The sequence below is a fragment of the Scyliorhinus canicula genome, chromosome 7, assembly GCF_902713615.1.
Source record: "Scyliorhinus canicula chromosome 7, sScyCan1.1, whole genome shotgun sequence".
NCBI classification, from domain to species: Eukaryota; Metazoa; Chordata; class Chondrichthyes; order Carcharhiniformes; family Scyliorhinidae; genus Scyliorhinus; species Scyliorhinus canicula.
Genome location: NC_052152.1, coordinates 84886488 through 84910771, shown reverse-complemented (window position 1 = coordinate 84910771; position 24284 = coordinate 84886488). Strand labels below are relative to the sequence as shown.

Sequence of the window (24284 nt, the reverse complement as noted above, 5' to 3'; positions counted from 1 at the left end):
CAGCAAAGTTTCACCATGCGCAGGCGCACTGTTAAGCCTGGCGCTGGTCTGCGCGCGCTCTCTGACGCGCGACCCCTGCGTCAGTCTATATCTAGGGCGCCTGTGCGGGCTAGTGTGTGAGTTCAGGGTCTTGTGGCGTCTTGCGAGAATGAAGGCGATCTGCGTGTTGAAGGGAACCGGGGAAGTGACAGGCACCATCGAATTTGACCAATCTGTGAGTTACCATGCGCAGCGGCGGAGGACCTGCTGTTAGCTCCTGATGGCAGGGGTGGGCGTTTGGGTCAGAGTGCGGGCCAGGCGCGTATTTCTCAGGCTGGAGCGAGCCCGCTGGGTGCTGAGCACGGACTCGGGCCGGGGGCGGCGCGGCGGCTTCGTCTCCCTCCCTCACTCGGTGTCCGCTCTGCACCTGCGGAGCTGGGCCCGGAGTGAGTGGCGTTCTGAGCTGTGCTGAGAGTGCCAGGAAGTGGAACCACTGCTGGAGCTAGAATACAGGAAAGGCAAGCTCTCAACATCGTGGGCAGGTTTACATTCTCTCTTCTAGACTTGTGCCTTTTGCTTTACTTTTAAATATAAGTTTAGAGTATTTTTTTCCCAATTAAGGGGCAATTTAGCGTGGCCAAGCCACCTAATCTGCGCATCTTTGGGTGGTGGGGCTGAAATCGACGCAGACACGGGTGAAAGTGCAGTGGGTGAAAGTGCAGTGTCATTCTATTTTAATTTTTAAAGAAACAAGTAGTGAACATTTCGACGTGATTTGGAAGTTATCCATATTTTCCCTCTCCCTGCCCCCATTTTTTTTGCCTTGTCATGGTTGCACAGCTAGCATGACGCAACTGGTCATTTGTGCAATGGGTGATCGTAGTTCTGGAAAGAGCTGCGGAGAGGAGGAAGCATGAGCGGCTCTTATTCCGGACCATCATATTGCAGAATATGAAGTCGGCCATTTGCAAAATCAATTCCCTTGACTGTTGCGCATAGGCATACATGCCAATTTGATAGTAATTAAAAATAACCCCTTTATCAATGAGCGCCTGCCACAAGTCTCTCGAAAGACCTGCAATGCTTTACGATAGGAGCTGGGCGCGGCTCGGAGTTGCACGTCATTTACCGACGATTTATTGCCCCGAACTTCGCATAGCGGTGGTTTGAAGGAGAGTGACTAAGGCCGTCGACCTGGCACTCAGCAACTCGACAGGTTGTATTCAAACTTGTTCTCTCCGACACATCAGACGGCGTGCCCTGTGGTTTAAGTGTTATGCTGAGGCCCACATGAGGGCAAGTCCTGTGTTTTGGCCAACATTTTGTATCCCGGCCAAAATTTGTATTTCAGCTACCACCCCAGCCGTTATCTTCTAATTGCCGTTTGTGGGACTTGTTCTGTACAAATTTGCTTTGCCACATAACCTGTAGTTACACAATCTTGTGTATGCTCTTTCAAGTGCTCAAGATATGAAGTTTGATTACAGGGTGGAGGAATCGTAAGGACATGCCTTGCTCTGGAAAAGAAAATTCTGATTTGGTTTGATGCATTTTGGATTTTTGGAGACTATTTTGTGCAACTTAATTTTAAAACATTGCACTGTCCCCCTCTGCACCTCTCCACTCTAATACAGTTTTATTACTTTGAAAAGTTGTCCATTCTGTAAATGCAAGCTATTTCTCAATGCACAAATATGTAGTTTGGGAAACAAATCAAAATACAATTATATCAGCAATTTGAAGCATGGGTAGGTATTGTAATGTTTTAGTCAGTCTGTGACTGGAATTCTATTGCAGTGTCTTAGATCTGCATGGAATGAGCAGCTACTCTGTAGATGTGCTTTGCACCACAGCTACAGTGCTCCTGTGGCACACTTGGTCACTCAACATTTAAAATGGCTATGTTTGTGCCAATGATAGCATGGCATAAAAAAATAGATGCTGGAGTGGAGTGCCTGAACCCTGTGCTACCATTTCACAGGGTTCAGGCAGATTTATGCACTGTTGCACAGTGGTCAGCACTGTTTCTTCACAGCACCAAGAATTGGGGTTCGATTCCCAGCTTGGGTCCCAGTCTCCAGAGTCTGCATATTCTCCCCTTGTCTGTGTGGATTTCCTCCCGCAAGTCCCAAAAGATGTGCTCGTTCGGTGAATTGGATATTCTGAATTCTCCCTCTGCGTGCCCAAACAGGTGCTGGAGTGTAGTGACTAGGGGATTTTCACAGTAACTTAATTGCAGTGATAATGTCAGCCTACTTGTGACACTAATAAACATTATTTCCACCACCTTGCTGTGCAATTCCCTATCCCATATGCAGCACTCAAAATCTTATTCTGCCTTGTGTATATACTCAAACACTAAGCATTCTCTGGTAGAGAATGCCAAGGATTCATAACTCCTTGCCCCTTGTACTGAGAGTATCTCCATGTTACCCTGCCAAAGGAAGCATTTTCTCAGCACCTAAATTCACACTCCCTTTTAAGAATGATTTGACTTGGCCTAACTTACTCAATTTCTTCTCTTGAAACCGTGCCTTCATCCCATTCTTGTTGCATTCTCTTGGCACGTATGTCCTTCTCTGGTTTAGGAGACCAAAAGTGTGCACCATTTCAGATGTGGCCTCAATTCCCTGCATAATTGTAGAGACTTAAACTCTAATGCCCAACTATCTCCATCTTGCTAATAATTGCACAATGTTTAGCATCATTGAAGCAGTCTGCGTACCTATACATGGAGACTTGACATTCCAGTTCGGGCTGATATGTGGCAAGAACATTTTCTCTAAACAGGTGGCAGGCAATCGCCATCTCTAGCAAGAGATAATTTATCTCCCTTGACATTTAATTGCATTGCCATCACTAATGCCCCTACTGCCTTGACATTTAATTGCATTGCCACCACTAATGCCCTAACTGTCAGCAAAATGGGGCTATATTTGCCAGAAATCAAACTGGACCAGCCATATAAATATTGTGATTAAGTTTAAAGATTGAGAATTCCTGAGGCACCTCACTCATCGCTAGACTTCCCAAAGCTGCAAGATACAGATAGCGTGATGGAATGCTCTCTGCTTTCCTGGATAAGTGCAGCTTCAATAACTCCAGAAACTCAACATCTTGGATAAAGCAATCCCTCTGCCACTGGTGCATGGTACACACTGCTGTAATGCAACTATGTGCAAGATGTACTGCAATAACTTACTACAGCTCGTTCAACAGAACTTTACAAATTGATGATATCCTCCATCTAGGAGGACAGTGACAGTTGTTGCAAAGTTTCTTTCCAAGTCTAACCATCTGGAGTTGCAACTATATTGTTGTTCCTTCACTGGCCTTGGATGAAAATCCTGAAATCCATAACAGCACTGAGTACTTGTACCAGATAGACTGGTGGTTCAAGAAGGCAGCTCAGCACCATCTCTAAGGGCAGTTGGGTATGGATAATAAATACTGGCATTACCAAAAATGGGCTAGGGGCAAAATCCCCTTCTACTAAGGTACCATTTGCTGCCTTAATTACTTACTGGAGCAACGTGATAACTGAGATTCAAGTATGCAGACATCCAGATCCTTCTGAATGAAAGTGCTTCCCAATCTTGGATTCTAAATTGTTTTTCTCCTGCCAAACTAATAACTGCACATGGTATTCCATCTGCCATGTTCTTGTCCAGTTGTCTAACCTGCTGCAACTCCTTTGTGTTTGTCCCAACTTTTACTTTCCCATCTAACCTCTTGCCAGCAGCAAAATTAGTTACTAATAATAATCTTTATTGTCACAAGTAGGCTTGCATTAACACTGCAATGAGGTTACTGTGAAAAGCCCCTAGTCGCCACATTCTGGCACCTGTTCGGGTACACAGGGAGAATTCAGAATGTCCAATTCCCTTAACAGCATGGCATTCGGTCCCTCCCCTCAGTCATTGATAAATTGTAAAAGCTGAGGCCCAAGTACCTATTATTTACAGCCTAACCAGTAGCAAATATTCTGTTCATTTCCTATTCTCTGGCCATGAACTAATCTTCAATCCATGCTACCATATTGCCCTGATCCAATGAGTCCTAACTGAAATAAACTGAAATGCACTACACCCACTGCTTCCCCCTTTTCACCCGAGTTCCTTACTCAAAAATCTCAATGGGTTTGTTGAATGCTAGTTTCCTTTTGTAAATCTGTTTACTGTAATAATTTTCTAAGTGCCCTGAATTATGGCCCTAACATATATACTAGCATTTTGCCTGTCGCTAGTGGGTTTATTGGCCTAAAAGTTCCCAGCTTTCCTCTATCTTTTCCTGAAATAGTGCTAACTCAAAAGTCGGGTATTCTCAATACAACCAGTCAATTCATTCATAGTAGATGCTTCCTCCCTTTCTCATTAAATGCTTGCAGCCAGTTTTAAATATTTCTTGAGATGCAAATTGGCTTCTGAGGTTTGGAAGCTTTTGTTTTAATACATTGCTCCAACATATCAGAGACTCATGGTTTTAAAAAGTGGCTTAATTGATGCACCACCAGGTTGGAGGGGCTCATTTTAGTTTTAATGGCCTTCAGTCCAGCTCTGCAACCAATTGGTTTCCAACAGCTACCACATTCATCTTGCAAATTCACTCTTGCAATTGATTAATACTGATCCCAACCCAGGGCAGTATGTTGGTGCAGTGGTTAGCATTGCTGCTTCATGATGCTGAGGCCCCTGGTTCGGCCCTGGCTCTGGGTCGCTGTTCGTGTGGAGTTTGTACATTCTCCTTTTGCTTGCGTGGGCTTTGCCCCCACAACCCAAAGATGTGCAGGCTAGGTGTATTGGCCATGCCAAAATTGCCCCATAATTGGAAAGAATAATTGGGTACTCTAAATTTTTTTTTTTTAAATACTGATCTCAACCTGGAGAAAGAACATCCGAGTATCCTTTAAGTTGGCATGTATAAATATGAACCAGATTTTATTTGAGTTGAATGTAAAAATTCCATTTTACATTATTGACTTTTCTTGAAGATTAACTTGGGAGCAACAGATTTCTTAGTTTCCAGAAGTACCTCTGTTCAAAGTATATTATTCTGATTTTATTTCCCCTCCCTTTTACTTTTCAAGTTAAGGTATAGTTGGCAATTCATGGCTCACTGACTTAACTATAAATATAACCTTTAAAATTGACAGGTCAGGAAGGAGCGGAACTGGAGTGTCTGTCCTTGTAAACGGCAGTTAGTGGTAAGGCCACATGCTGGCAGTGAAACTGTTTATATAGCTTTAGGTTAGAAATGTGAAGTATTGGGCAGCACGGTGGTGCAGTGGGTTAGCCCTGCAGCTTCACGGCGCCGAGGTCCTAGGTTCGATCCGGCTCTGGATCACTGTCCGTGTGGAGTTTGCATATTCTCCCCGTGTTTGCGTGGGTTTCGCCCCCACAACCCAAAGATGTGCAGGTTAGGTGGATTGGCCATGCTAAATTGCCCCTTAATTGGAAAAATGAATTGGGTACTCTAAATTTATATTTAAAAAAAAAAGAAATGTGAAGTAAATCTACCAAAAGTTTGAGGATGTTGGAGGTAATGCACAAAACATTATCCATGGTACTACACCTGAGTGGAAATGGTTTTGAAGATTGGTGGATGTTTGGAACTGGACAAGTGTATTCTGGCCTCAATTTTAAAACTATACCTATAATCCCAGTTGCTACTTGAAATTTAGCACGCGGGCTGAAACCAGTTTGGAGCAAGTTTTGTTCGTATAAATCTTAAACTGGGTTACAATGCTACCACTGGGAAGGTACAAGCATTGAATGATTAGTTTAAAATTAGTATAGGTTAGTGTTCTAAATTTCAAGAAGGTTGTGCATATTAATAATTGATTTGCAAATAGTTGTTTAATCACTTTTCACTGGTTATATGTTGCAGACCCACCACAATCTGACCCCTGGATTTATGTGATATTTTATAGGCTATGTCCTACCAATTTGATGATTTTTGTTAGCTTTGATCATCTCCTTTCAGATAGGGTGATCTAGTTTGCTTTCAGATTGGGCAAAAGAAGGAACTCTGGTTTGATCATAAGTCTACTTTTTAACACTTCCCATTGCAACTGACTACTATCAACTGGAGCAGAAAGGTCCCTCGTTTGGTCTGATTCCCCCCCCTCTGTATTAATAGCCCCAGGTAGGATCTGGTGCTGATCTTCAGAAAAAAGATGGCTTCTCTTGACCGGCATCAATCCTCAGAAACTCGGACAGTTGAGACATTTAAACATTCTGGCACATGACAAATGAGCACAGCTATTTGGACCACTACATACTGTTCAACATTGATGAAATGTTTGAGATTCATAATCTAGGCTAGATTTTTAAAATCAGGAGCTGTTTTTATCTTTGAGACGAACCAAACTATTTGATCTGTCAAAATTGCAAAAACAACTACTGTTGAATACAACAATTGAACCCATCTTGTCTGTCATTTGATCCTTCTATTTTATTGCACTTGACAGGAAGTTCACTGTAATGGACTTAAACTTTACAGCAGCACATTAACATCATAATATAGTTATTGGTCTTATTTGTAGATAGATGTCTAAAATGAGCAGGTTCTGTTTGAGTATACTATGTAATAAGTTGAGTTGAGCTACGTAATAATGAGTTGAGCTATGATAGATCAGTACAACTTGATTTTGTAGTATGACTTGAAGCTTTCATTTTACTAAAGGCAAAAATTTGGATTTTTGGACTAAGTTTGTCTCTGCTTTTAAATTATTGCTGGCTGTACTTGAATATTAATTAATGTTCAGGAAAACATAATATTTATATTCTCTGTAGAGCAGTTCTGCTTCTCAATTCAAAGTTAGATTCAGTGTGGAAGTGGTCTCCAATTGGTTCTTTAAGTGTCATTATTTTTTTTAAATTTTTTTTTTTGCAGCTTCCCCGGAACAAAAGCTGCTTTTTTGGGTGGAGAGGACATGAGATTAACACTGCAACATGAGAATTTCAGATTAAAAGATAGTGATGACTGTTGGTGTTCCAGGAGATTTGCTTCCTTGTTAGTACATAGATGGTTTCAAATTAAACAGCAGGCGTTCTTCGTTGGTCTGAATTTGGTAGCCTTGAGAACTGAAATCTCCGTAATGATCCTGGTATTGGAAAATTTTAATCCACGTTGGAGAAATTGAAATCAATTAGTTGGCGGATCCTTTCTGTGGTCAAAGGAACATTTAAAAAAAAAAAATATATAAAATCAAAAGCAGAAAATACTGGACAATTGCAGGTCTTGACAGCATCTGTGGAGTGAGAAAGGAGCTAATGTTAGAGTCTGGGTGACTTTGTCAAACTGTCAGACCTGCTGTCAGACAAAGATGTCATCCTGTACTTTCTTTCAAGCATCTGCAATAATTTGCTTTTATCTTAAATGTTTTTTTAAATTGCTGCTTCTGATGCTTGGTTTGATCAGAGACTTGAACTTTGGATTGACCAGGTGCACTTTTGATAGTTTCTGGTTCGATATGGGCCGCCTCTTTGCACGATATGGGCCGCCTCTTTGCACTGTTATAGATGGATATTTTTTATTCATAGATCTACATAGAACTAGATTTAAAAGGTGCATAAATGGGCTTTAATTACAATGTTCCGTCCCAAACCTCTCCAGCCTGAGTGTTTTTTGGTTTGCGGTGGGGGGGGAGAGGGTGGAATTATGTACCCCGAAGCTGTTGCTTTGGTGAATTTCCAGAGTGGTGACTATCTGTGGAAGTATGTTAAATGAATTGGTACCTTCAGAAGAGCAAGAATGAGGGGGAGCGTTATTTGCCACTTGGAAATAAGAAAACAATCCAGAGCTTTTGCGGTTAGTGTTGATGTTTGGGGTCATGTTAATTTTCATGTGTTAAAGTGGGGCCATTTTGGGAATTGCTTACCCGTTGAATGCTGTGGTGGCAGGTTGGTCATGATTTAAAAAAAACATAATTTTTATTCAAATTTTCTCAATATATCAATAACAAAATATAATAGGAAAAGAAGAAACCAGCGCTGGGCATGCCCAGCACATATGGGCATGGTTTGCTGGGCTCCCTGAGCACCTAACACACCTGTCCTAACTCTCAAAAAACCAGCTCATCCTTGTCCCGGTCATATGAGCCCTATGCAGCACCTTAAATTGTATGAGGCTGAGTCTTGTGCAAGAAGAGGAGGAGTTCACCCTCCCTAGGGTGTCTGCCCACGCCCCCTCCTCGGTCTCCTCACCCAGCTCCTCCTCCCACTTACCCTTCAGCTCCTCCACCGAGGCCTCATCCTCCTGCATCACTTGGTATGTTGCCGAGATCCTCCCCTCTCCAACCTACACCCCCTACACCCTGTCCTGGACCCCACGCGGCGGCAACAGTGGGAACTCCGCCACGTGCCGCCTGACAAACGCCCTTACCTGCATATACCTGAAGGTGTTCCCCGGGGGGAGCCCGAACTTCTCCTCCAGCTCACCCAGGCTCGCAAACATCCCATCCACAAACAGGTCCCCCAGCCTCCTAATACCTGCCCTGTGCCAACTCGGGAACCCGCTGTCAATTCTCCCCGGGGCAAACCGGTGGTTACCCTGTATCGGGGACCCCCATCGAGGCCCCCACCTTCCCCCGTGCCGTCTCCATTGCCCCCAAATTTTGAGGTTAGCCGCCACCACCGGGCCTGTGGTATACCTTGTTGGAGGGAGTGGCAGCGGTGCCGACACCAGCACTTCCAGGCTCATGCCCACACAGGACGCCGTCTCCATCCTCTTCCATGCTGCCCCTCCCCCTCCATCACCTGCTTATGCACCATTGCTGTGTTGGCAGCCCAGTAATACCCACAGAGGTTGGGCAGCGCCAGCCCCCCCCCCCCCAAATCCCTACCCTTCTCACCCTCTGGGTCCCCTGCGCCCACACAAACCCCGTAATGCTCCTATTAACCCGCCTGAAGAAGGCCTTTGGGATAAGGATGGGGAGGCACTGGAACAGGAACAGAATCTTGGGAGCACCGTCATCTTGACTGACTGCACCCTTCCCACCAGAGACAGCGGCAGCATGTCCCATCTCTTAAACTCCTCCTCTATCTGCTCCACCAGCCTCGTGAGGTTAAGCTTATGCAAGGCACCCCAGCTCCTGGCCACCTGGGCCCCCAAGTACCTGAAGCTCCTCTCCGCCCTTTTTAGTGGGAGCTTACCAATCCCCCCGCCCTCCTGGTCCTCTGGGTGAACAGCGAACAGCTCGCTCTTCCCCAAGTTGAGCTTGTACTCTGAGAAATCCCCAAACTCCCTAAGAATCCTCATTACCTCCGGCATCCCCCCCACTGGATCCGCCACCTACAACAAGTCATCCGCATAGAGCGACACTTGGTGTTCCTCCCCACCTCGCACCAGCCCCCTCCAGTTCCTCGACGCATGGCCAGGGGTTCAATTGCAAAAAGCAGGGGGGACAAGGGACACCCCTGCCTCATCCCTCGGTATAACCGAAAATACTCCGGCCTCCTCCTATTCGTGGCCACACTCGCCACCGGGGCCTCGTATAACAGCCTCGCCCACCTGACAAACCCCTCCCCAAACCCAAACATTTTCAGCACCTCCCACAAGTACCCCCACTCTACCCTATCGAAGGCCTTCTCCGTGTCCATTGCCACCACTATCTCCGCCTCCCCTTCCACCGCCGGCATCATTATAACATTCAAGAGCCTCCGTATGTTAGTATTCAACTGCCTCCCTTTCACGAACCCTGTTTGATCCTCGTGAATAACCTGCGGCACACAGTCCTCTATCCTCGTGGCTAAAATCTTCGCCAACAACTTGCCGTCTACATTTAAGAGTGAGATCGGCCTGTATGACCCACGCTGCAGAGGATCCATGTCCCGCTTCAGGATCAAGGAAATCAGCGCACGAGACATCGTCGGAGGCCAAGCCCCTCCTTCCCTTGCCTCGTTGAAGGTCCTAACCAACAAAGGGCCCAACAGGTCTGCATACATGTTATAGAATTCGACCGGGAACCCATCTGGCCCCAGTGCCTTCCCCGGCTGCATACTCCCTATCCCTTTGACCAACTCCTCCAGCCCAACCGGCGCCCCCAGTCCCTCCACCTGTCCCTCCTCCACCCTCTGGAATCTCAGCCGGTCCAGAAAACACCCCCCCCCCCCCCCCCCCCCCCCTCTCGCTCTCGCTCTCGCTCTCTCTCTCTCGCTCTCGCTCTCTCTCGCGCTCTCTCTCGCGCTCGCTCGCTCCCCCCACCCCACCATTATCAAGCCCCCCGTGTCCAGATGTGGACTCCGGCCCAACATCCGCCGCATGAAACCCGCATCGTCCCAATCCGGGGCGTATACATTGACCAGCACCACCCACTCCCCCTTGCAGCTTGTCGCTTACCATCACATACCTCCCGCCACGGTCTGCCACAATGTTCGATGCCTCGAACGACATCCTCTCCCACCAGGATCCCCCCCCCCCCCCCCCGATTTTTAAAAAAAATTTTTTATTTAATTTTTTTTTTGTTTGCATCCAGCCCCCAATGAAACACCTGACCCACCTATCCCTTCCTCAGTCTAACCTGGTCCGCCACCTTCAGGTGCGTCTCCTGAAGCATGACCGCATCCGCCTCCAGCTCCTTCAGGTGCGCAAACATGCGGGCCCATTTGACCGGCCCATCAGTCCCCTTACATTCCAACATATCAGCCGGATCAGGGGCTACGTACCCCACTCTCCCGCCGACTAGCCATTACCCTTCCTCAGCCCGCCACGTGCCCGCGCCCCCCACTTGGCCTGTTCCCCACGGTGGCAAACCCCCATCCCGACCGTGCTTTCCACCTGCCCGACCCCACCTCCTCTGGCGCAGCTCCCTTTACCGGCCCGGTCCCCTCGCGGGGTCCCCCGTGTCGCGTCTTTTCGTCCGACGTCATTTCGTCCAACGACACTTCGTCCACGTCTTTTGGTCCAACGTCATTTTGTCCGATGATTTTTTTCGTCAAAGACTTTTTGTGACTTGACTTGTATTGCAAAATGTGAAATGACAGCTTTGCGTTTCGCAGATATTAAACTGATTGTCGGAAGGAACTTGATTCCCGTAAGTACACTAACACAGCAAAATCTGAATCAATCCGTACATGATCGGAATATACATTATTCAATATAAGATTTCAACCCTCTGCTAGGTAAAGTGCAAACATCCCTCTTGTAGAAAACACATACGAAAGGTGTATCACAAGGAATGGCGTGATTATGACAAATTGCAGCATCGGTTTTCAGTGATGTCCCCACTGCTAGTTACAGAGCCGGATCAAATTTAGACTGAGTAAATGTTCTGTTTATATAATCCCTATTTCAATAATCCACGCAGAGATCAACTCTGGCAATATAAGTCAAGTTACAAAAAGTCTTCGACAAAAAAAATCATCGGACAAAATGTGTTGGACCAAAAGACGTTGGACAAAAAGACGTTGGACCAAAAGACGTGGACGAAGTGTCGTTGGACGAAATGACGTCGGATGAAAAGAAATAGCACCGGGGCCCCAACTCCCCTTCCCGCCATCAGCCCCCCACACTGCAGGTCTTGCCCCCCCCCTCCCCGAGCCCATCCGACAGACCCAAGCAAAAAACAGTGCCCCACCCACCCTAAAAGCAACAAAGAACCAACAATAAACAGAGAACCCCCCCCCCCCCCCCCAAAAATATAACACAGCTACACTCAAACCCCCGTACCCAACCCTCGGTTTGAGTCTAATTTTTCGGCCTTTACAAAGGCCCGCGCCTCCTCCGGGGCCTCAAAGTAAAAGTGTTGGTCCTTGTAGGTGACCCACAGACGTGCCAGCTGCAGCATGCCGAACTTCACTCCCTTCCTGTGTAGCACTGCCTTCGTCTGATTGTACCCGGCCCTCTTCTTTGCCACCTCTGCACTCCAATCCTGGTAGATCCGTACCTCTGCGTTCTCCCACCTGCTACTCCGCTCCTTCTTGGCCCACCTGAGCACACACTCCCGGTCAGCAAACCGGTGGAACCGCACCAACACCGCCTGTGGTGGCTCATTAGGCTTGGGCCTTCTCGCCAATACTCTGTGGGGCCCCCTCCAGCTCCAGGGGCCCCGGAAGGACCCAGGTCCCATCAGCGAATTTAGCATGGTGACCACATAGGCCCCCACGTCCAGCCCCTCCAGAAGGCCCAGGATCCGCAGATTTTTCCGCCTCGAACGGTTCTCCATCTCCTCGAACCTCTCCTGCCATTTTTTATGGAGCACCTCGTGCGCCTCCGCCTTCACCGCGAGGCCTAAGATCTCGTTCTCGTTTTCGGAGACCTTTTGTCGGACCTCTGATCGCCACCCCGTGGGCCGTCTGGGTCTCCAGCAGCTTATCAATTGAAGCCTTCATCGGCTCCAGCAGCTCCGCTTTAAGCTCCCTGAAGCAGCGCTGAAGAGCCTCCTGCTGCTCCTGCGCCCACTGCATCCATGCTGCCTGGTCTCTGCACGCCGCCATCTTGTGCTTCTTCCCTCACACCTGCTTTGGCTTCGCTACCACTTTTTTTTTTTACTCTCCCCACTCCTGGTCCAGGCCATATACTGCTGGGGAAATGTTGCTGACTCCTTCCCACGTCGGGAAACGTCGAAAAAGTACCGCTGGGGGCCCTGAAAAGAGCCCAAAAGTCCGTTCCTGGCAGGAGCTGGCGAACGTGTGGCTTAGCTCCGCATAGCCGCAACCGGAAGTCCCGGATGGTCATGATTTTATCACAAACAATTTCTCCGTGCCCCCTGAACCAAATGTTGGGTAAATTAAGTTGAATTCAGGCCAAAGTTCTTGCTGTGGTCTGATGTGCATCAATTGTGGTGGTCCAACGCACCTATCAAAAGCTCTTTGGATTACTGCAATTCCTCTTAATATGTGGTTTAACAAATTGAAGCATTGACATCAAATTAGAAAAATGGACATTACTGGTCAGTTACAAGGGACAAAGAAGTTGGCATGCAGAACTATATAAAAAAAAAAAAAAAAAAAAAAATTGCAATTGGAGATGCATAATTATCTTGACAGCCCTTGGCATGTACCTTGAGACTACAATCTAGAGAAAAATTACAGGGTCCAGATTTTGGGCTACCCTGGATATGTGCTGCCCAGGGTAACAAAATCGTTTCTCATGGTTAACTTCAGTCTTATCCATTGTACCATTCTTTATTTTTGATGTGTAGAGTACAAAAGCAAGAACGGTATGTTGTGCCTTTCTATAAAATATATATTGGCCTCCACTTCAGGAAGGATGTGAAGGCATTAGTGCAAGTGCAGCAAAGATTTGAGAATCATTTCATCTTGGTGAGGCTGGGATGGTTCTGGAGGTGGAAAGGTCAAGAGCCAGAGATGACCTGAGAATTTATTTTGCACACGCGGTGATGCCTGAGTGTAGTGATGGCAGATTCAGTTGTGACTGAGGAAATTGGTTATTTGAGAATTTACAGGGCTTGTTGGGATGACGTGGAGGTGGGGGAAGAGTGATGGAGTGGGGCCAGCTGAGCTGAGTGCTGTTGGAGACACAACACAAACAAAATAGGCTTTTGGCCCCTTTTATGTGGCTCTGAAGGTGTAAAGGAAATGGAAAAGAGATATCTATGAACAGTACTTATCTAATGTTAGTTCAAATAGCCTCCATTGATTTGTTTGATATTTGGAGGTGGTGCTCTAAATTTGATAAGTTCCTACATTATCTTTGGGTTAGAGCTAATTCCTTCCAGAAATTGTTGGATGGGAAGACAAAATTATTTGTAATGTTTCTGTACCACACCAATGTGACTAGTTCCAATTTTAAATGTAGAATTTTCAGTTCCATCACAACTTGACAATTGAGTCAACATTTTAAACTGGGAAACTGAAGATCAAGAATATTTGGATTGCTAAGTTTGTAGTTTTTTAAAAAACCTGGTCAGGATGCATCTGTGGTGATGATCATTGTACATAACCTTTCTCTGCCTCTACCACACGATTGCTTTTACCAGTCAGTTGCTTGCAAATATACCTATATCTATGAATGTGCTGTTGTATTATAACTGTGGCTTTGAAATGAACTTCTTCTCTGAATTTGAACTGTCTCAGTGTTAAAACAGAATCCAGCAGTAATTTCCATATAAAAATTCTGGGTAAACATGCATTGTAGTTTCAACCAAAAATACACCAGGCAGGCTGAATGCAGTCGTTGTAGAAATCTTGGATGTGATTAATCTTGTCAAGGTATTCAGTCCCGCAAAAACACAAGCTATCAGCCACCAGTCCAGTAGCCTCTTCTACTTTTCTACTAAAAAGAAGTCTTATCAAACGGGAACACTGAAGCAGCCATTAAAAGTTTAAAATGTGTTTAACAAAAGATGAAGAATAATTTTGCAACCGGTAGTTATCCATTCTGCTTGGAGGCAGCTCAGATGGCTTGATGTCGAGTGCCTTTTTGGCAGGTTATTAAATTGTCAAATATGCTCACACATCTATATGGAATTTCTTTTCTCCAGGGAGATGGACCTGTAACTGTAAAAGGAAGCATCACTGGATTGACTCCTGGAAAGCATGGGTTCCATGTTCATGCGTTTGGAGATAATACAAATGGTATGAACTGAACTTGCTGTTTTGACAACTTAATGTGAAGTATGACACTTCAATCTTTAACAGTTAACTAGAATGGAAGTACGTTTTCCATGTAGAGGTAAATGTGTTTAAATTTGAAGTGAGGTTTTTTACACTACAATAGGCCTCGAACTTTCAAAAAGATAGTATAACAAAAATAAAATACTGGCAACAGAAAGTCGGGCAGAAACTATGGGGAGACCATAAAATTGATGTTTTGGGTATGGCACCATCAGAATTAGAAAACACGCAAAAGGGCAGCACGGTAGCATTGTGGATAGCACAATCGCTTCACAGCTCCAGAGTCCCAGGTTCGATTCCGGCTTGGGGCTTGGGTCACTGTCTGTGCGGAGTCTGCATGTCCTCCCCGTGTGTGCGTGGGTTTCCTCCGGGTGCTCCGGTTTCCTCCCACAGTCCAAAGATGTGCAGGTTAGGTGGATTGGCCATGATAAATTGCCCTTAGTGTCCAAAATTGCCCTTCATGTTGGGTGGGGTTATTGGGTTATGGGGATAGGGTGGAGGTGTTAACCTTGGGTAGGGTGCTCTTTCCAGGAGCCGGTGCAGACTCGATGGGCCGAATGGCCTCCTGCACTGTAAATTCTATGTAAAATGCTATGTATGGAAATGTTTAACAAGGGGAAGGAGCTAAGTGCAAGATTGGGCAGCATGGTGGTACTCGTTAGCACTGCTGCCTCAGCACCAAGGACCTGGATTTAATTGTGGGCTTGGGTGACTGCGGATTTCCTCTGGGTGCTCCGGTTTCCTCCCACAGTCCAAAGAAGTGCTGGTTCGGTGGATTGGCTGTCCTAAATTTCCCCTTGGTGTCCAAGGATGTGCAGGTTAGATGGGGTTATGGGGATAGGATGGGGGAGTAGGCCTAGGTAGGGTGCTCTGAGGTTTAGTGTGGAATCAATGGCACTGTAGGAATTGTGGTTAAATAGCAGAAGTGATACCTGATACTTGGATGGAGCAATAGCCATGAGCAAAGATATGAATATCCAAAGAGGTTGTTGGTGGGGGGGTTGGTTGGTTGGTCGGTCAGAGAACTGAAAATCTGAACGGGGGTGGGGGGGGGAAATAGGGAAATTACAGGTCACCTTGCCAGCATGCTGAACCATTAGCAGATCCCCATTTCACAAATGTCTCTGTGCAGATTTGGAAGGAAGTCAAATAAGTGGTTTGATTTATTTAAAATAAAAACTGCAGTCATGGTTAAGTGACAAGCCATCAACTAAGAAGGAAGTTTATGGTAATATTCATAAAGTAAAACAAAACCAATCATTGTGATACCTGGTGGAGCAAAAGGCAGGTGACTAATTGCAGTACCATGCTAGCCAGAAAGACATTAACTTGCAAGTTTCCTACATTAGAGCAGTGACTACACTCTCTTCATTAGCAGTAAAATGGTTTGGGTTGTGAAAGATGTTACATCCTAAATTGTCTTTTAATTAGAATTTTAAAAAAAAGAATGAATACTGAAATGGCCATCTAATTCTTAAATAAGAAGACATTCGGTTCTGTTCCTTTGCCTTTTTATTGACTCACTGTTCAGACCAGCTTGGGATGAGGCAAGGGACCTCTAGGCAGACTGGAAAAAGGCATCAGGGCAATAGTTGGGTCCGAAGCTGAAGAATATCAAATGCGTTGAGCTTGGCGGGATGAGAGCCATGTCAACAATACGGCAAGTGGAAATGATGAGGAGCAATCATCAAAGATGTGCAAAGTCTGGAGTACAGTAAGTGAGCTAATAGAGACCAAGCTGACAGACAGAATCTCTTCCCTTTGCCCCAAAAGCATTAAAACTGAACCAAGCATTGTGATATCTGGTGGCGTGAAAGGCAGATGACTAATTGCAGTACCATGTTAGCCAGAAAGACATTAACTTCAGGATTCCTAGAGCAGTGACTACACTCATTCATTAGTAGTAAAATTAGTCTGCTTTTACATGAGCTTCAGTGCATGAATAGAAAGATGCAGGAATGCTCCTACATGATTAATCTGCTCCACAGATGTGACCTATTTGGTCTCTCTGCTATAGAAACTGCTATATAACTGGAGGGAAAACTTCAAGCATAATGTATTATTGTTTAGCCATACATTGCAACTGGGCATCAGGGTCAGTTAAAACAGTGAGGACTGATGTTTGTTTGTAAATTACTATGCCTCCATGTACACTAGGTACAGAAGCTTGCAACCAGAAATTGAATATGCGTTGTGCTGCTTTTATATGCAGCACAAATAATTTTTAGTCTGACATGTCCAAAGGTTCCATGCATTTTGGTTCATGTCAAGTGCCACAATCAGACCCATGAATTAAGGTGCATTTGTCTGAGACAAGAACGGGAAATGTTTCAAATTTTCTGCTATATTGGGAATGATTCCCACCGCATGGAAAAATCTTTCAGTTAGTTCATCTGGCAGGTGAAATATGTTTCTCCTGCGTTTCTACTGCTTAATTACTTTTCTCAGAGCAGGCATTAATCTGAAAAATGTGTCTGAGCTCTTGCTTCTGGTACCTTTCTATAAACTGCATCAGTGAACTGTGTGTGCTGTGAAGAGGCAGAATATCTAACATAATATGAATCTACAATATCATTTGGAAGCAAGTTTCACTTCCACCAATCTGTGCTCTCCTTGGGTCTGCATTGTAGCTTCCTGTTAGCTAACATGTTTGAACAGGGTGTTAATTTGGCTGGGTATTGAGCGAGAAAGAGTGGCTTACTAAATATGAAATGAAAATCGCTTATTGTCACGAGTAGGTTTCAAATGAAGTTACTGTGAAAAGCCCCTAGTCATCACTTTCCGGCGCCTGTTCGGGAAGGCTGTTACGGGAATCGAACCGTGCTGCTGGCCTGCCTTGGTCTGCTTTCAAAGCCAGCGATTTAGCCCATTGAGCTAAACAGCCCCTGGAGGTGTTTGTTAGAGTCAACCACATTGTTGTGGGTCTGGAGTCTTGTAAACAAGACCAGGTTATGGATGGCATACTCCTTACCTAAAGGAACCAGATGGGTTATCATGACGATTGATCATTTTATGGTAAAATTGAGACTAGCTTTCAATTCCAGATGTAATTGATTTCACATTCCATCAGCTGGAATGGTAAACAGAGGCTGGAGGTTGTGTGTTACTTGCCACTAAATACTGCGTCTCTCCTAAAATGTGAACCCCTAGATGTAAACAAACATACAACCTTTAGAATCATGTGTGTTATAATCCACTCCCAAGTGTCTGAAACATTTTCTTGTCAACTAACTAATATTACTTGAAGCATGTTTGTTTTGTCTGTGTACAATACAGGCTGCATCAGTGCAGGACCTCACTACAACCCGTTTTCGAAAACTCATGGTGGACCAGGTGCTGAAGAAAGGTGAGGTTTTTTTATGGACTGGGTTTCCATACTGTGGTTGTGCATGCTGTCCCTTTTGGGTATTTTAAAATTTTGCTTTTAATGTAATAGGCTATTATGACACAGTGGACAAGTGCATGGTTAATTCCAGCCTCTCTTGCCCCAGAGTCACAACAGTGAATTAACTGATGATTCTTCAAGATTTCCAGGTTTTGGCCCTTAGCTGCAGAATAATTAGTCACTGGGTTTATGTTGAAACATAATTGCTGTCTATCTGTTTATTTGTATCAAGATCGATCATGAAATAGAAGTAAATACAACTGGATAACCCACTTAACTGTCCCATCCTCTCCCTCTACCCAAGCACAAGACACAGACAAACAGCCTTTTGGTGTGGGAGGGGGTGATGAACACCCTTCTGCACTGTAAATTCTATGATTCAAAGATAAGAGCCTTTGCCTCCAATGATGGTTATTTAGATTAAAGTCTCTGGTTTACAACTGGTAGTGGTTATCTTCGCAGAGTCATTCATTCATTCAGTGTCCTTGTAGTTTGAAAACAGTACTTACAGGTAGCGGGCTTTCTGGCAAAATACTTCACTACTAATCAAACGGGACCTTCAGTTTGAGGTTCACCTTCAGGCCTATATCTGTGTGGTGTCTGCACGTTCTTCGTGTCTGCGTGGGATTCCTCTGGGTGCTCTGGTTTCCTCCTGCAAGTCCCAGAGGATGTGCTTGATGGGTGAATTGGACATTCTGAATTCTCCTTCTGCGTACTTGAAGTAGGCACTGGTGACTAGGGGATTTTCACAGTAACTCATTACAGTGTTAATGTAAGGTTACTTGTGACAATAATAAATATTATCTTTTTGGGATACACTACAATAATAATAATTATTATCATTATCGTCATCTTTTTGGGGAGACACTATTTCACATCAAAACTTGCATTCAGCTTCAGGCCTATACAGACTTGAGCATGTCACCCAGACTTGCTAGAGAGCAGGTCCACCATCAGTGGCCTTCTGAAAAGGATTAGCTAGATTTTTTTTCCCCCGAGTTAATTAGAACCTTCCATCCAGGCTTCCAGAAGCAAAAGTGAAACCAAACTGGAACCTTTTAACTCTGAAAACATTCCAGTGGAATGCAATCGCCACTTGTTGTCGGGCAGAGCCTTTTGAACCAATTCATTGCTTATTCGTTTTTCTAAAGAACAACTTGGGTACGTTTACGAGGGTAGAGCAGATATGATTGCAAGACTTGTGTGTGTGTGTGTGTGTGTGTGTGTGTGTGTGTGGGGGGGGGGGGGGGGGGGGGGTGCTGTGAGGTGATGTTGTGCACGGGGTTCATACAGTCCAGAGGTCCTGGGCCCGGACTATTTCCCAGCTAACTTCTGTAAGCGGCTTGGGTCCCTCATTGCTCGTGATGTATCACAAGGCACTGGAAAAGGGTGAAACCCCCCTGCCCCAAACATTGTCACAGACATCTAAAGAAGGACAAGACCGCAAGCAGTGTGGATCACACTGCTCAATTTCATTATTGAATGCTGATACAAAACATTTGACGAATGTACTGGCTACACGGGTTATGTGCCAGGTGTGATTGGGGAGGACGAGATGGGATTTGAGGGCAGGCAGTTTGCAAATGTTCGGGTGATCTGATTAGTAAGCTTGCGGATGACACAAATTTTGTGGAGTTGCTGATAGTGTCAAGGATTGTTAGAGGGTACAACAGGATGTAGATAGATTGGAGACTTGGGCACAGAAATGGCAAGTGAAGTTTAATCTGGTCAAATGCAAGGTGATGCATTTTGAAGGATCAAATCTAGGTATGAATTGTACTGTAAATGGCAGAACCCTTAAGAACATTAACATAGAGGGATCTGGGCATGCAGGTGTACAGTTGCCTAAAAGTGGCAACACCAGTGGCCAAGGTGATTAAAAAGGCACATGGATGTTTGCCTTCATCAGCCAGTTATATTTCAGTACACTAGTTGGGAAATCGTGTTGCACCTATATAAAACCTTTGTTAAGCTGCATTTGGGAGTATTGCGTGCAGTTCTGGTCACCACATTATCAGAAGGATGTGGAAGCTTTGGAGAGAGTGCAATGAAGGTTCACTGGGATGTTGCCTGGTCTTGGATGTTGGCTATGAGGAGAGGTTGAATAAACTAGGATTGTTTTCACTGGAAAGATGGAGGCTAAGGGAAGGAGGCACAGACACTGTGGATAATCGGGCTTTTTCCACGAGTGTAATGTCGATTACAAGGGGGCACCAGTTCAAGTGAGAGGGAGAAAATTTCTCGAGGTGGGTGCCTGAAACGTGCTGCCAGATGATGTGATGGTAGCAGGCACATTAGTAACAGAGGCATCTGGAAGGGTACATGAATAGGGAGGAAATAGAGGGATGCAGGCCGAGTAAGGGCTGAAGGTTTTTTAGTTGGGGTATCGTGTTAGCACAGACTTGGGAGTGCCGAACGGCCTGTTCCTTTGCTGTATCTTTTTGTTCTTTGTTCTTGAATGTGATCATCGATGGGAGCTGCTGGCAAGGGAAATTGTCCAGGCATAGGACGGGGAAATTAGTGGAAGCCCTGGACCAGATTGAAATGAAAATGAAAATCGCTTTATTGTCACGAGTAGGCTTCAATGAAGTTACTGTGAAAAGCCCCTAGTCGCCACATTCCGGCGCCTGTCCGGGGAGGCTGGTACGGGAACAAGGTGTTTGAGGAATTTTATGAAATTGTATTGGTCAGAGCCAGCGGGGGAGGGATACGGGATGGGAGTTCCTAGATGGATTGGAGTATCTGAGGTTGGTGGGAGAATAGGAGGCAATTGAGGGAGGTGGCAGGGCATATGGATTTCCAATGGAGTATAAAACAAATTGGCACTGCTGTGGTCGGGACGTCTGAGGAAGGGATTAAGCAACTGGGAGGAAGAGTTTGGGAGATTATGGAAGACTGTGTGGTGTGAGGTGCTCTGGAGGTTGAACGCCTCAACCTCTTGTGCAAGGTTGGGGCTGATACAGCTGAAAGCTGTATATAGGGTGAACCTCATGAGGGCGAGGATGAGCTGACCCTTTTTGAGGGAGTGAAGGGTGTATGTGAGTGTTGTGGGAGGGGTCCTGCAAACCCATGTCCATATATTTTGGTCCTGTCTGAAGCTGGAGAAGTATTGGAGGGAGGTTTTCAGTATCTTCTCGGGTACTACATGTGAACTTGGAACCAGGGCCCCTAGAAGCCATTTTCAGTGTGTCTGATTGACCTGAGCTGCAGGAGGGGGTGGATATTTTCGCCTTTGCCTTGCTGATTGCCTGGAGGCAGGTCCCGTTGGGGTGGAGGTAAACTTCACCCTGTGCCTCAGCTTGGCGGAGGGACCTGCTTGAATTTCTGACCCGTGAAGGTAAAATTTGAGCTGAAGGGGATGGAGGGGTTCTTCAATTCATGGGGACTGTTTATTATGCACTTTGGTGAATTGGTTGCCATCAAACTTGGGGGGGGGTTTGGGTTATGGTTTTGATTACACTGTTTATTGATTGACTGCTAATGTTTAAACCTGGAATGCACAGGTGGATGTGTTGGTCTGTATATTTGAGGGGGTGCTGGGTGATGGTTGTTAGATTTGTTTTTGATTTTTCGTTATTTGATAAATATTAAATATGAGGAGAATAAAGATTTTTTTTTTTTTAAATCAAGGGCAACACTGGCCTAATCTTTGAAGCCTGTATTAGAATGCTTTCAAAAATGCATGATTATGTACACATTTTAGGCGGGCCAAATGAGTTCAGCAAAGATTTGGAGCCACAGCTTTTTGTGTTGCTTTGGGAGATCTCTGCCAAAATGGCCAGTTTCCAGGGATATAGATATAGATATAGAGAAATACAGCACAGAACAGGCCCTTCGGCCCATGATGTTGCGCCGAACTTTTGTCCTAGGTTAATCATAGAATTTTGGACAATTTTTCATGGCCAATCCACCCAACCTGCACATCTTTGGACTGTGGGAGGAAACCGGAGTACCCGGAGGAAACCCACACAGTCACGGGGAGGATGTGCAGACTCCACACAGACAGTGACCCTAGTCGAAATCGAACTTGGGACCCTGGAGCTGTGAAGCAATAGTGCTATCCACAATGCTACCGTGCTGCCCTTAAGAAGTTAACCTACAATCCCTTATTCTATCATACAGCAGCTGAAAACACACAGATGAAATGCCCATGGGTATTGATGATGGCCAGAGGTTCAAAATAGTTCCCTGTGGCAATTGCAGGACATGAGAAAGCAATTCATGGTGGTACTGATTGCATGGCCAATGGAATGAAATTTAAAGCCTATGCTGTAAAATAATGCCAAAAATAAATTTTGCTGCAGGAGTCCTTGTGCATAATAATTTATTACTGTCACAAGTAGGCTTGCATTAACTCTGCAATGACATTACTGTAAAAATCCCCTAGTCGCCACACTCCAACGCTCGTTTGGTACATTGAGGGAGAATTCAGAATGTCCAATTTGCCTAACAGCATGTCTTTCAGGACTTGTGGGAGGAAACCCACGCAGACACTGGGAGCGGAGGAAACACACTGGGAGAATGTGCAGACTCTGCAGGCAGTGACCCAAGACAGGAATCGAACCTGTGAAGTAACAGTGCCACCGATGATGATAGTAGGGTGTGGATGAGGATGAACTGAAGCAATGAATCAATGTGTTGAATTGGTGGCCCAAGCTCCAGTGCAGTTTATTAGTACAAGACTATGTCGAATGAGGGAACAAATTGCTTGCAGCCTTTTTCCAGTTGAAGTTGTGTGGAGGTCTTTATAATTTTGCTACACTGAACTTGCTAAAAGCCTTCCCAAGATTTCTGAAGTGCTATTCTTTTGTCATTAAGAACCTGTTTTTTGTTTCGGAATTTTTATTGCTTTCAACATTTGTATAGATTAAATTAGTTGGTTTAATTATGACTTTTGATTCATTGCAGACATGTTGGTGATCTAGGCAATGTGGAGGCTAATGGAGATGGTGTGGCTACCATTGAAATCCAGGATAATCAACTCCATCTTTCTGGGGAAAGGTCCATTATTGGACGTACACTTGTGGTAAGTGTTTTTTAAAAATAAAAACTGGCCTTGTAATAGGATGCAATTCAGCATTTAATTCCTTTTTCAAGGGGGCCAAGTCTTCAATGCAAATTAAGTCAAATATTAGCCTAGTACTTTTGAATATATGTAAATTTCCTAACTTTGTTCAGGTATTTATTCTGAATGTGGCTTTAAAACCAAAACGGTAATTTGTGGGTTTTAGTTGGACCTGGAATGAAGATAATAGAACTCGCGCTGTACCATCATTCCTCTTGTCGGGTCTCGAAGCTTTCCAATCGCCTTGCCATTAAATACCTAAATACTATTTTTTGTTTTTGTGAAGGTTCATGAGAAGGAAGATGACTTGGGAAAAGGTGGAGATGAGGAGAGCACTCGAACAGGAAATGCTGGAAGTCGTTTAGCCTGTGGTGTAATTGGAATTGCTAAAGATTGAAATAAACTTGGCTGTGGGGAGGAGAGAATTGACTTGTAACTTTTCTATAGGTTGACATTTACCTGTTAACTCCTGGTCCAAAATAGTCTAATGCACAGCAACGTTGTTCAGTACTTTGTTACATAATGTCTACAGTGCAAACAGGACATTAGGTCCAAATGATTTATGTCTGAAATGTTGTGCTTGAAATTCAAAGATATATTGTTTAATCTTAAATCCAGATATTTTAAGTAACATCCAGTTGGATTTTGATTTGTTAGCCTGGAAAGCTTTTGGCTATTGGAATTTGTTGATCTAAAAGAACTTGAATTAACCCAATAGCTGGAAACACTGAACAATGTGTTGTCAAACAAATCTAATAAAGGCATTGTCCTTTTCTTTCAATATCTAAATGTCTTGATGAATTTCTGGACTTTGAGGTAACCCAGATCTTTTGTACATGCTTATTGTTCATATGAGCTATCGGAGAACAATGGGGAAATCTTCAAAATATTGGATACTGAGCAACTTCCAATTTGGACCTCCACTATGTTGAGGTAATGGGTTATTGGAGTTTGCAATATGAAGTCATCCATTTTTTTGGAGGGTAATTCTGGCTTGCTGCTTCATCTATCATACAATGAGAACAAGGCAAATGTCACTGATCAAAAGGAGCTGCCACTGTTTTCTGTTGGTTTCTGATGGTTTGAAAGTTTACTTGTGCTAGTGACCAAGTTCCACTCTACGCGTACATTAAGAAAAAATCTACCGTCGGGAGCAGATTGGTGAAGCTACACCTCCAAAAGTACGAGTTTTTGGCCTCCTTACCTAAGCAGGATAGACTTTGCTAGAACAAACATAATGAAGGTTTATTAGACTTATTCCTGCAATTATTGAATT

General features: G+C 44.8%; 1 protein-coding gene across 2 annotated transcripts; it reads left to right on the top strand.

Annotated features, from left to right (window-relative positions):
* Nucleotides 1-23791, top strand: sod1 (superoxide dismutase 1, soluble). 2 transcript variants are annotated; one of them, XM_038802307.1, is made up of 6 exons: nt 59-214; nt 5132-5182; nt 14426-14519; nt 17835-17904; nt 22852-22969; nt 23295-23791. In XM_038802307.1, exons 1-6 carry the CDS (start codon nt 149-151, stop codon nt 23403-23405), a joined length of 510 nt encoding a protein of 169 aa, XP_038658235.1. In that variant the 5' UTR covers nt 59-148; the 3' UTR covers nt 23406-23791. The 2 variants fall into 2 exon arrangements, with proteins under 2 accessions (XP_038658236.1, XP_038658235.1); XM_038802308.1 differs by lacking the exon at nt 5132-5182 and having other exon boundaries at nt 1-214.
* The last annotated feature ends 493 nt before the right edge of the window (nt 23792-24284 follow it).

Excerpts from the sequence above, each read along its gene's own strand:
- sod1 (XM_038802307.1), top strand. The coding sequence starts at position 149 with ATGAAGGCGATCTGCGTGTTGAAGGGAACCGGGGAAGTGACAGGCACC. Across the intron at positions 215-5,131 it reads CCATCGAATTTGACCAATCT|GTCAGGAAGGAGCGGAACTG; the intron begins GTGAGTTACCAT and ends TAAAATTGACAG. Across the intron at positions 22,970-23,294 it reads TTATTGGACGTACACTTGTG|GTTCATGAGAAGGAAGATGA; the intron begins GTAAGTGTTTTT and ends GTTTTTGTGAAG.